We start from the raw sequence: 13,525 nt of genomic DNA on the forward strand, positions 1-13,525 counted from the left end.
TATTTTCTTTGTTTACTGGGGATGGGAATCAAAAAACGGTTATTTCTGAATTCCTAGTAATCCAATTCCAATGAATTTTTTGTTTGCTTGCCTGTTAAATCAGCTTATCGGTTAATATGTTCTTTTTTTTTTTACAGAATAGTTATTTGTTTCATGTCTGAATTAGTTTTGGATCAAGTTGTTCAAGTTCAAAAGTAGCACTGTAAATAATCTCAAATGTTTGTAGCCAAAGTGTCATATATTGTATTGCCCAGGCCAAAAATATTAGAACATATATTTTCACTGATGATGAAGCCTAACAAGGAAACCAATAAATAGGAAAGAAATTAGATGATAAACGTTTGTTTTTAGTGTATTTTACAGCTAATTTATGACCTGTTATCATAAGAGATGCTAACAGAAAGCTAACACAAGAGAAAGGTTAACTTTTATTAGGTTATTTATTTCAGGCTCAGTAATTGTGATTAATTGGAGTTGAACTTTAATAAATGAGAATGTAATTGTAATTGACTTTCTGAAGATGAAAAATAATTGTAATTGGAAAGAATGCTGGTCACTGTAATCTTAATTGAATTTCAATTGAACATATGGAATTGAAAACGTAATTGGAACTGAAAAATGGAATTGACCCCAAACTTGGCTAATGTTTAGTCTTTAAAGCTAACATTTAGCCTCTGAAGCTAACATTTAGCCTCAAAAGCAAATGTTATGCCTTTGAAGCTATTGTTTAGCCGCTAAAGCTAAGGTTTAGCCTCTAAAGCTAACGTTTAGCCTCTAAAGCTAAGGTTTAGCCTCTAAAGCTAACGTTTAGCCTCTAAAGCTCACACAGTAGGAAGGTTAACTTTTATTAGGTTCTTCATTTCAGGCTTAGTAATTGTGATTATTTATAATTGAACTTTAGTAATTGAGAATGTAATTGTACTTGACTTTCTGAGAATCAAAAATAATTGTAATTTAATTGTATTTGGAAGAATGCTGGCGACTGTAATTGTAATTGAATTGTAATTGAACATGGGTGATTAAAAATGTACTTTTGTTATTGACATCTCCTCGTGCTCTGTCATAGTTTTTAAAAGTGTCGTTTAGCCTCGAGCTGTTTCAACAGAGCACGTACGTGTTCCTCTGTTTGACAGTAAACATTTAGATTGTGCAAAGATTAAAAAGGATCAAATGTGGTCTTTCTGACCTGCTTTTATGGTGTTAAAGTTGTTTCCTGTTTTGTGAAAGAGGTTTCTTCATAACTGAGCTCTACTCTGAAGAGTTTGGACTTCTCTATAAATACCGACGTGTGTCACAATCTGAAGCATATAGAACGTTCCTCTGCAGACAGCAGGACACTGAGAGCACATCTTCCTGGTGAAACCCTCCAACAAACAAAGGTAAACCGTCACTAAAACGCTAAACTTGGTGTGAGTCGTGAGAACTTTCTGAGGAAAATCCTGAGCCAAACTAACAGGACGAAGGCACTTTGCAAACAAAGCTCTAATAAATCTGTGAATCAATGTCAACCACTTCTAACAAAATCTCTTTTGTCGTTGCAGATTCTTTGATATAAAAACCGAGTGTCTCTCCACAGACAACATGAACATGGTTCCACTGATCCTCATCCTGATTCCGGCTGTATGCAGCAGAAACCAGAGGGCCACTTCACCGTGTACCGTCCGCAGCCACAATTCACGATACGATGAGTTCAACCGTAACCACATCCTTCATACTGCATTCATCAGGACCTCTCATGAAGCTTGGGAAACGTAAGAATAACTTGACTTTTTTTTTAACATCAATAAATATTTCATCACCGACTATGTAATTCCAGACCACCTAATACACATAGTAGTTAGTATCTGATGGTATTCAGACTAATTGTAGCAGGCATCATTTTGATATTTGATGACCTAGTGATAAAAATGTCAACCTTTATAGAAAGTTTACCTTTTTGTGTCCACAGATACCTCAACAGAAATGGCCTGTGGTGCAGAGAACCAATACAGAGCTTCCTGGAGACCAGTCAGAACGACATCTGCACTGCCAATGGACGTCGAGTTATCAACGGTGGTAATTTGTGCATGAGCACCAACGACCGATTGGTATATGACGTCTATACCAATACCAAGCTCTACCCCTGTCAGATTAATGTAACTCGGAGACGAACTCGTGTGGTTGTGGCGTGTGACAAGGTGGGCAATCGCTGCCTTCCCGTCCACTTCGAGCGCTTCAACCACCAAATCTCAAGTAACATATCTTGTTTGAAAACTATTGTTAAGCGTGTTTGATTGTGTTTCTATTGCAATGCGGAACTAAAAATGCATCTTAAAAAAAAACTAAAAAAAAACACTGCTTGTAAAGGGGTCAAGTTGAAGACACTCATCATTTTGAGTAAATGTAACTTAAAAAAAAACTAAAAAAAACATTTAATTTTTTTTCAATAAGTAAGTCTTTTTTTGAATGTTCTTATAAAAATATGTCTTGAGTTTTATGTTAAGGCACATGTGTCAAACTGGCCCTTTAGAGCACCCATAGGCAACTGGTGGCTCGGGGGCCACATGCGGCCCTCTGACTAATTTTGTGCGGCTCCCATTCATGACGATGGAAGTTATATGAAGAACAACATAATACACAAAACTCCAGAAACACAAAACGACAGCGAAAACACACAAAATGTCAAGAAAAGTACAAAAAGTAACTCTCAAAAATAAAAAAAAAAAACACAAAATGACAACAAAGACACACTGAACAACCACTTATACACACAAAAATACAAAAATAAAGGTATAACAACAAATACAAATGGACTTCAAGGACACTTAAAATTACACAAAATGACATAAAAATACACAAAATGACAACAAGGACATAAAAAATATAACAAAAACACACAATGACTGGAAAAACGACAGCTAAAGACAACTAAAATTTGCCATATTGACGAGAACATCTACAAATTTAATTTAAAAACACAAAATGTGTGTTTTCAAGCTTGTGTTAATGCTCAGATTGGTCATTATTTTAAATACTTTTGTGGCCCCCGCTGTGATAGACATAGCCCACCTCTGCTTTAGAGCATCCAACTCAGCCTAAGTGTTTGTTTTGCAATGTTTAGCTAAAACTCTGTCCATTTTTTTTTTTTTTAAATAACTGCTTGAAATCTGGTCAAGTTGAAGCCACTGATCTTTTTGAGTTGCTTTCCACAGAGCTTTGTTCAACACAACTGGAGAATAAAAATCTGCCTGATGAAAAGAGAGAGTGTTTTATTAGTGTTTTAGTTATTTCTAAAAACAACTGTAAGGTGGTGATATGATGAAGAGCCACACTGATTAAAAGTAGTTGAAGCTTGGGTTAGACGATGGTTCTTCTCTGCTTCCACAGTCACAACACAAATCTTTTATACCAGAAATCCCCAGGACTCAATCATTCCAGGTTAAAGCGTTGGAAATCAAGTTTGCAGATGATACGCTTATTTATGTTAAGAAGAGAAAAGTTGGGGAGAACCTGGAAAACTGAAGATAAAACATTGTAGTGAGAGGAAAGAAAGTCAAAGGAAGACTTAAACCATGAGACGGAATGAAAAGAATGAACGTGGAGGAACTTTGAATAGACAGAATGGTGGACACTTTATGTGACCTTTTTTCTTCAAGTTTTATTCAAATGTGAGGTGATAAGATGTAGAGCCACACTGATTGATCACCTGAATCTCTAAACCCCAAGTAGTTTTCACAATAAAACAGAAAAAAAATAAAAATAAATATATATATATATATATATATTTATTTATTTATTTATTGTTTTTCTGGTGGTTAATGGTGTTTCCAGGATTCTGTCAGTGATTCCATTCATCTGAATCTCATGGACCATGGTTGTTAGAGACATAAGTCCTGACTCAGTACAGAGATTCTTTAGCAGACCAGCTACAGATAGCAGCAGAAAAAGAAAGTAAGTGGAATGATTATACTGTTATCTATAATGAAAGGGGAAAACTTGAGAAGAACCTGAAAAAATGAAGATAAACACTGTATTGAGAGGAAAGAGGGTCAAAGGAAGACTTAAACCATGAGACAAAATGAACCATTGAATGGTGGACACTTTATGTGACCTTTTTTTTTTTCTTAAAGATATTGTCTTTTTTAATTGGAAATAAATATTAAAATGCAACACTGATTAAAAAAACCTAACTAAATGGCAACCTCCCCCCCAAAAAACTAAATAAATGAAACAAAATTAACAAAAAATCATAGCTTATAGATATTTAATTTGTATCCAGCAAAGTTTAAATACTGTATGTGTGAAAAATGTGTGTAATAAAATATTTCATAATAGAAAGTATTTATTAAAGTTCAAACTTTAAAAAAAAAATGCTAGCAACAACAACAGTCATGAACACAAAAACACACTCAGTGAGTCTGTTCTGGATTTTTCTGTTTTATTTGAGAGCAGAAATCCTTTTTTTTTTTTCTCTCCTTGTTTTTATTACCCATGTGTTTGTTTGGCAAGTCAACAAGATTCTTAAGACTGTCCAGTGACTTCAGCTTTTATTTCTCAAAACTGCACAAGAAAGTGTTTCTTCTCCTCAAGTAGAAAACGCCATGAAAAGTGGTTACAGTAAAGTGTAGAGAAGCCGTCACTGTACAGTATGTTTAGACTAGGGTGACCATACGCCCGGTTTTATCTCTTTTCAAGTCAAGGCCGGACTGTCCGTCCAGATCTTAAAAACTCATGACATTGTCGGGGTTTCCCAGGAACCTTGAAAGCATCTCTGGGTTTCACGTCATTTCAAAAGTCCGTAACTCTGCTAATGTTTGCTCCATCTGAGAAATTCTAGCAGTTTCTGAAAGCTAAAGAGTTTACTCACATGTGACGGAATCATTAAAGATACCACTTTGTTTTGATTAAATGTTCAGAGACGAGGCAGAGAAAAGGAGACTAAAGTCCAAGATGGATTTAAAGAAACAAAATACCGGTGGATTTAATAAAATATCATCAGGAAGGACCCTCTGGATTATAAAACCTCCATGGATAGAGGTTCCGAGAGGGGTTTGAAAACAAAGGAGCCACGAGGAGAAACTGTAGGAAGTTAAAGTTCAATCTCTAGCTATTCTTTACGTGTTCATTTTACATTAATTTCTCTGCAGACCTTAAGGACAATTAAAAAAGTTATTCATCTAATTTGTAATTTTCCATTACAAGGTAAATTCAGGAAAACGTTGAGTAGTTTGAGTATGCCGAAGTCGGTCCAAGTGTCCCCTGTTATGGTCACCCTAGTTTAGACCCTTAAAGCTAACAAGCCTCTGATTGGCTAAGTCTCCCCTGACGGACAGAAGAGGTTTCCAGTAATGTCCACCATCAAATGTGTCCCTAACAGGACACCGTACACAAGGCGGGTTCGCTGCGCGGTTGTAGAAAAAATACAAGAGTTGTTTTACCATTAGCAGCTAATTTGATAGAAACTTATTCGTCATCATCGTCGTCATCGTCATCATCGTCGTCGTCGTCGTCTTCTTCGTCGTCGTCTTCGTCATCGTCATCGTCATCATCGTCATCATCGTCATCATCATCATCATCATCATCGTCGTCGTCATCATCTTCCTCCTCCTCATCGTCGTCGTCCGGATCGATCTTTCCGGACAAAACGTCTTCGATCCACTGCTCCAGCTCATCGGCCGTGGGCATGTCGTCGTCGTCGTCCATTTCCATCCACACGCTGTCGGCCTGTCCAAAACCCAGTGACCTCCGTTAGTCTCAACGTCTTTACACTTAATCTGCACACGACAGAAACATCCTGACATTTTTAGTAGTCAGCCCTCAATTAAGAATAATAGCCTCTGTATACCAGTAGCGTCACCAGGCTGTTTTATTCAGGGCTAGAGTTATGGATATTATTTCATTAGCCTTGAATACATATGTATATATTTGTTTAAAATCAACTTGTCCTTGAATGTCAATCAGTTTAAAAATCCGCCAACATTAGGGTGATCATACGTCCAGATTTACTCTGATTAATTTATAAAATATCCCAATTTGTAATGGTTTCCCAGGGTTCTCAACCTTGGTTTTGGGACCCCATTTGAACCCATTTTGGCAACTACACCAAACTAACCTATTTTCATCACTTTTGCTTGCCATCATTTTTCTACTTTTAATGCGTTTTTGCTACATTACTCCCATTTTGGCCACTTCATCATCAAATTTCTATTCCTTTTCTGCACATTTTCAGCACAAATAAACACTTTCCACCTAAAGCTGCATCATTATTGTCACTTTTAACCTCTTTTCACCATATTTCATGCTTATTTTTGACAATTTAACCACATTCACTATTTGTCATGCCCATTATTTGCCAGTTTTAACTAATTGTTTCAATATTGACATTTTGAACCCTTTTTATTACTTTTTCTGTCCTTTACTTGGCAACTTTTAACCAACTTTTGTGGTTTTTAAAATCCCATTTCACCACCTTTTTTTCACCATTTTTATTTATTTATTTGATTTGTTTCAGATCAAAACAAGGATTTACATCTTTAAGATGACTACATACTAGGACGCAAATTATACTAAACTTCCTGGATAACAGTGAATATTATTCAGATGAATAAATAAATGTGTTTATCACAGATTCATAGAACAATGGACCATCATTTTACTGACTTTATGGATGGACCCCAAAAATCTGTCCCCTTTATTCCCTCTTATAGATGGTCCTGTCTGCACATGACTGTTCTTCAATGTTCATGTCTGTGTTAAACCACCTTCAGCTACAGTGGGGGTCCCCGCTCTCTGGAACCTTTATTTTGGGGGTCGCGTTCTGAAAAGGTTGAGAACCTCTAGTTTAAGCAATTAGCATTTAACATGTTGACTCTCCACCAAGTAGTCAGGGGTCAAAATGATCCCTGGTCCAACCCTCAGCTTCAACCACTGGCTCAGCTTCTGCCTAAACGACTACCGGTGTCAACTCGCGACTTCCTGGACCTTCAATGGTGACTGTATTTACTTCTCAGGTTCCACAGAACGTCTGTTATTCATCTTTGATTAGCACATCAATTTTTATCCACTGACATTTCCAAGTTTTTATTTCAGATTTTACAAAAAAAGTCTCTCACATCTTCAACGTCAACGACACCAATCTGTGGGGACGAGAGGTCGATGCGAAAGGTCTTCTCCCAGTAAGGGACCAGCTGAAAGGAAGAACAGGACAAAAGGAACAGAGTCAGACACGCTCACAGATCTTATAGTATTCTTATACCTATACTTATACGGTGGCACAATAATTTAACTACACTACAATGCAAAGCCTAGAATAATACGCCTCATCTTGTCGAGTTTTTGACGTGACCCTAAAGTTTTATGTATTCCTCTGTTTAGAAATAAACTGTAAAGTAGATATTTTGTGAAATTATCTGAATTAGAATCAGAATCAATTTACTTTATTCTTCCCAGGGGGAAATTGCTTTTTTCATCCACATGCTATAGAATATTTCAAAAACATAGAAAAGGAGGAAAAGAAAAGAAAACTGGTGTTATACTGGTTTATATATCTTATTTAGTGCAGTGCTCAAGTCATTTTGTATGTAATTAATTTGGTCACATATACAGTTTTTTTTTTTTTTTTTTTAATTACATTTTACAACTATTTTTATTGTTTCAACACAGCAACGGGCAACAATATGTGTGTATTTGGTAACACTTTAGTTTAGGGAACACTTATTAACCATTATTTAGTTGCTTATTAGCATCAGTAACATACTTAATGATAATTAGTCATCATTAACTACTTACTGATGCATTATTAAGTACTTATTAATGTCTTTTTCTTATTAATACCTTATTATAGACTTAATGGCAGTTCCGCAGTCCAAACGGGATTAGGATTAGGGTTAATGTCAACCCTAGCATGTTGAGATCATAATTCATATACAACACTTTCCTTACTTACTACTAATAAGTAATAAGGTTTTTTAGGGAAACTCTTAGTTAATGGCTTACTGGTTGTAAAATAAGGCCATGCAGAATAAGGCAGTAATAATTACTTAATAATGACTAATTAGGAGTCAATATATTACTAATTTTCATGCTAATAAGCAACTAATAAATGGTTAATAGGTGTCCAATAATCTAAAGTGTTACTGTATATTTTTCTGTCATTCTGTGTATTTACTGTATATAGAATTGTGTCCTTTTGTTATTTTTTTTTGTAGAATTTTCTATTATTTTCTTTGTTTACGTTTTCATTTCCTGTGATTTTGGAGTCATTTTGTGAATTTTTGATGTCATTTTGTATATTTCTCTATTATTCTGTGCATTTATATAGTAATGTATCTGGTGAAATGGTTTTGGTGGAACAGACCGGTCTGGGATTCGGAGGTAAACCAGCTTTCAGTGTGTTCAGTGTTCTCAGTGTTATGTCTATTTCTGATAGCGGTAGTCATAACATAGCAGAGCCTTCTCAGGCAGAGACCTTGGTGAATGCTATCAGTGTACGATGGTATCTGGCCTGCTTAGGGCAGTCTGACCAGAACTGACCAGGAGAGAGTTCTGGAATTCCATATGACCTTGTGTATTTTTGAAGTCATTTCATATTGCTTTTTTCTTCTTCATTGTCATTATGTATATTTTTCTGTCATTTTGTGCAGTTACATGACAGATGTGTCCCCGGGGTGCCCATGTCTGTTTGTATGAAAAACAATGTAAACGTTTTATTATCCCTCGCCATAAAGGTGTGGAAGGAGGATATAGGTTTGAGCTCCGTCCATCCATCCAAGTTAAAATGGACAGCTTTTCACCGAGAAACAAGTTTAAGATAGGATAACCAAATTCGGTGTGTGGCTTCAGGGTATCAATACCTTGATGGAATTCGAAAATGAGAAGTGCCCTTGTTACGTTTTTCTTTACTCTGTTCGCGGTATCATTAAAGGAGACAGCTTTTCTTAGAAACCGTTTATGATAGATAGTAATTTTATATTCTGATGTGATCATATTTTCTTATGTTCTTAGATTTAGGACATTTAGGAAAAGGTTGTGAGTTATAATGATAACTAATCTGGCGGGGGATGTTGATGACTGTCTTCTTGTTTATGTTACGTTTATTTTTTGTTTATTATTTCATTTGCATATTCTTCAGGTAACTCATTCTGATTGGTTTCTGGTTTTCTCAAATGAAAAAAAAAAAAAAGATATTTAAGTTCTGGAATGAGGATATCTACAATGGGAAAAATGTCCTACCAGAGGGAAGTTGTCCGGGTCGATCCAGATGATGCTGAGGTTTGGGTTGTCAGTGTTCTCTCGTGCCACTTCCTTCAGGATCTCCAGGAACTCGAAACCATCTGAGAAGAAGTTGACAGAACGAGAACAAAGCACTGACCCAAGTGATGTGTGATTACAGAAGGTCAGTTCTGGTCGGATACCATCGTGCACTAACAGCACTCACCAAGAACTCTGCCTGAGGAGGCTAAACTATGTTATGACTATCGCTATCAGCAACATACATAACACTGAGAACACTGAACAGCAGCAAATTCACTGATGCATAAACGCAGAATAATTATTTACCTCCAAATCTCAGACCGGTCTGTTCAACCAAAATCCTAAGGAGACTCTGCTATGTTATGACTACCGCTTTCAGCATCATACATAAAACTGAACAGCAGCAGATTCACTGAGATACACCCTTAAAGCTAGTTTACCTCAGAATCCCAGACTGGTGTGTTCCAAAACCCTATGACCAAATAAACCCTGTGCACGCATCTGACCGGCAACCCTAAAGCTGAACTGATTAATCGAAACCGCCACAACCGAAAACTGCTGCCAACGTAGACGCGTACCTGGGTCGTCCTCCTCAGCAAAGGCAACGATGTGCTCGCCGTCGATGTCGTCCTCCTGAGAACAGACGGACCATGTGAGGATTTCAACCCGGAATGGAAGTCAAAGTGTGTAAAGTGATTGTGAGGACGAGTATTACCCAGATTTCATACATGCTGTGAGGCTCCAGCTTCCTCAGAGTCGGCCTGAAACAGCAGTTTCGCATTTAGCAATAACGATAGCATTTCCATCAAGGGATAAACGTTTAGATTCTACATCCCACCTGTCGTGCTGTTCGATGTATTCCACCAGCTCGGACTCGATATAGGGCTTCCCTGGAATGGTGACGGGTTCCTCCATGAAAGGTTCATAGAAATCAACTTCATTCAGCTTCAACTTCAGCTTCTTTGCAATCTGGAGGAGAAAAAGAAATTTACACAATTCACAAAGGAGAATAAAAACATGAACATTTTAATGCTTCATCTGATACTCATGTTTGAATTAAATGAGTTGTTACTTTGTGTCTTGTCTTTAAAAAGATCCTCCCCACCCCAAAAATCTTCATTACCAGGATAAAATAAAGAGGCTCGCAATCAAAAACCAATATTTAGTATCCTGACTAATGTTTTTTCTGTCATTATTCAATCAAATGTTTTAAACTTTTTAAATGGTAAATGGACTTCATGTCACGTTTTCAAAAATTCAAACGCCAAGAAACAGAGGTAAAGCAAGTAAAAAGCATCAAAATGAAGGTAAATAAGGCATAAAATTTGTCGAAAATTTTTCAAATGCCTTAAAACTGAGGTAAGGCCATAGTAAGGAATACATTTTTACAAAATATTTTCAAAAATAAGGAAAAAATAAGTTAAAAAAATTCAATTAAGACCATCAATAGACCATAAACACTACTGCAAATATAATGCACAAACTTAAACTGGGCTAAAAAGGTTATAAGGCACAAAAAATGACAAAAAACAAAAATCACCCAAATTAAAAAGTAAGGCTATAGCAAGGCATTTTTTTCAAAAAAATTCGAAAAAAAAAAATTGAGTTAGGACCATCATTAGACCCTAAAAACTACTGCAAATATAATGCACAAACTTAAACTGGGCTAAAAAGGTTATAAGGCACAAAAAATGACAATAAACAAAAATCACCCAAATTAAAAAGTAAGGCTATAGCAAGGCATTTTTTTCAAAAAAATTCGAAAAAAAAAAATTGAGTTAGGACCATCATTAGACCCTAAAAACTACTGCAAATATAATGCACAAACTTAAACTGGGCTAAAAAGGTTATAAGGCACAAAAAATGACAATAAACAAAAATCACCCAAATTAAAAAGTAAGGCTATAGCAAGGCATTTTTTTCAAAAAAATTCGAAAAAAAAAGTATTGAGTTAGGACCATCATTAGACCCTAAAAACTACTGCAAATATAATGCACATACTTAAACTGGGCTAAAAAGGTTATAAGGCACAAAAAATGACAATAAACAAAAATCACCCAAATTAAAAAGTAAGGCTATAGCAAGGCATTTTTTTCAAAAAAATTCGAAAAAAAAAGAATTGAGTTAGGACCATCATTAGACCCTAAAAACTACTGCAAATATAATGCACGTACTTAAACTGGGCTAAAAAGGCTATAAGGCACAAAAAATGACAAAAAACAAAAATCACCCAAATTAAAAAGTAAGGCTATAGCAAGGCATTTTTTTCAAAAAATTCCAAAAAAAAAAAAAATTGAGTTAGGACCATCATTAGACCCTAAAAACTACTGCAAATATAATGCACATACTTAAACTGGGCTAAAAAGGCTATAAGGCACAAAAAATTACAAAAAACAAAAATCACCCAAAATAAAAAGTCAAGGCATTTTTTTCAAAAAATTCCAAAAAAAAAAATTGAGTTAGGACCATCAATAGACCCTAAAAACTACTGCAAATATAATGCACATACTTAAACTGGGCTAAAAAGGCTATAAGGCACAAAAAATTACAATAAACAAAAATCACCCAAATTAAAAAGTAAGGCTATAGCAAGGCATTTTTTTCAAAAAAAATTCCCAAAAAAAAATTGAGTTAGGACCATCATTAGACCCTAAAAACTACTGCAAATATAATGCACTTACTTAAACTGGGCTAAAAAAAAAGGCTATAAGGCACAAAAAATGACAATAAACAAAAATCACCCAAATTAAAAAGTAAGGCTATAGCAAGGCATTTTTTTCAAAAAAATTCGAAAAAAAAAAATTGAGTTAGGACCATCATTAGACCCTAAAAACTACTGTAAATATAATGCACATACTTAAACTGGGCTAAAAAGGCTATAAGGCACAAAAAATGACAATAAACAAAAATCACCCAAATTAAAAAGTAAGGCTATAACAAGGCATTTTTTTCAAAAAAATTGAGTTAGGACCATCATTAGACCCTAAAAACTACTGCGAATATAATGCACATACTTAAACTGGGCTAAAAAGGCTATAAGGCACAAAAAATTACAATAAACAAAAATCACCCAAATTAAAAAGTAATTTTTAATTTGGGTGTGTTAGCAAGGCATTTTTTTCAAAAAAATTCTAAAAAAAAAAATTGAGTTAGGACCATCATTAGACCCTAAAAACTACTGCAAATATAATGCACATACTTAAACTGGGCTAAAAAGGCTATAAGGCACAAAAAATTACAATAAACAAAAATCACCCAAATTAAAAGTAAGGCTATAGCAAGGCATTTTTTTCAAAAAAAATTCCCAAAAAAAAAAATTGAGTTAGGAACATCATTAGACCCTAAAAACTACTGTAAATATAATGCACATACTTAAACTGGGCTAAAAAGGCTATAAGGCACAAAAAATGACAAAAAACAGAAATCACCCAAATTAAAAAGTAAGGCTATAACAAGGCAATTTTTTCAAAAAAATTCCAAAAAAAAAAATTGAGTTAGGACCATCATTAGACCCTAAAAACTACTGCAAATATAATGCACATACTTAAACTGGGCTAAAAAGGCTATAAGGCACAAAAAATTACAATAAACAAAAATCACCCAAATTAAAAAGTAAGGCTATAGCAAGGCATTTTTTTCAAAAAAAATTCCCAAAAAAAAAATTGAGTTAGGACCATCATTAGACCCTAAAAACTACTGCAAATATAATGCACTTACTTAAACTGGGCTAAAAAAAAGCTATAAGGCACAAAAAATGACAAAAAACAAAAATCACCCAAATTAAAAAGTAAGGCTATAACAAGGCATTTTTTTCAAAAAAATTCGAAAAAAAAAAATTGAGTTAGGACCATCATTAGACCCTAAAAACTACTGCGAATATAATGCACATACTTAAACTGGGCTAAAAAGGCTATAAGGCACAAAAAATTACAATAAACAAAAATCACCCAAATTAAAAAGTAAGGCTATAGCAAGGCATTTTTTTCAAAAAAATTCGAAAAAAAAAAAATTGAGTTAGGACCATCATTAGACCCTAAAAACTACTGTAAATATAATGCACATACTTAAACTGGGCTAAAAAGGCTATAAGGCACAAAAAATGACAAAAAACAGAAATCACCCAAATTAAAAAGTAAGGCTATAACAAGGCATTTTTTTCAAAAAAAAAAAAAAAAAATTGAGTTAGGACCATCATTAGACCCTAAAAACTACTGCGAATATAATGCACATACTTAAACTGGGCTAAAAAGGCTATAAGGCACAAAAATTTACAATAAACAAAAATCACCCAAAT

The 13,525-nt window shown here is 34.8% G+C and overlaps 1 protein-coding gene and 1 long non-coding RNA gene across 2 annotated transcripts; one reads left to right on the top strand and one right to left on the bottom strand.

Annotated features, from left to right (window-relative positions):
- Window positions 1-916: 916 nt before the first annotated feature.
- Window positions 917-2,003, top strand: LOC114480552 (uncharacterized). The gene is made up of 3 exons (XR_003676127.1): window positions 917-1,379; window positions 1,542-1,751; window positions 1,949-2,003. It is a non-coding gene; the product is annotated as an uncharacterized LOC114480552 (long non-coding RNA).
- Window positions 2,004-5,021: 3,018 nt separating this feature from the next.
- LOC114480542 (calsequestrin-1-like) lies at window positions 5,022-10,197 on the bottom strand. The gene is made up of 6 exons (XM_028474775.1): window positions 10,070-10,197; window positions 9,947-9,992; window positions 9,810-9,864; window positions 9,211-9,311; window positions 7,092-7,166; window positions 5,022-5,703 (listed from the first exon to the last, which is right to left on the bottom strand). The coding sequence occupies exons 1-6, from the start codon at window positions 10,144-10,146 to the stop codon at window positions 5,443-5,445; spliced, it is 615 nt and encodes a 204-aa protein (XP_028330576.1). The 5' UTR covers window positions 10,147-10,197; the 3' UTR covers window positions 5,022-5,442.
- Between the last annotated feature and the right edge of the window lie 3,328 nt (window positions 10,198-13,525).

The sequence above is a fragment of the Gouania willdenowi genome, chromosome 18 (assembly GCF_900634775.1).
Source record: "Gouania willdenowi chromosome 18, fGouWil2.1, whole genome shotgun sequence".
Taxonomy (NCBI): Eukaryota; Metazoa; Chordata; class Actinopteri; order Blenniiformes; family Gobiesocidae; genus Gouania; species Gouania willdenowi.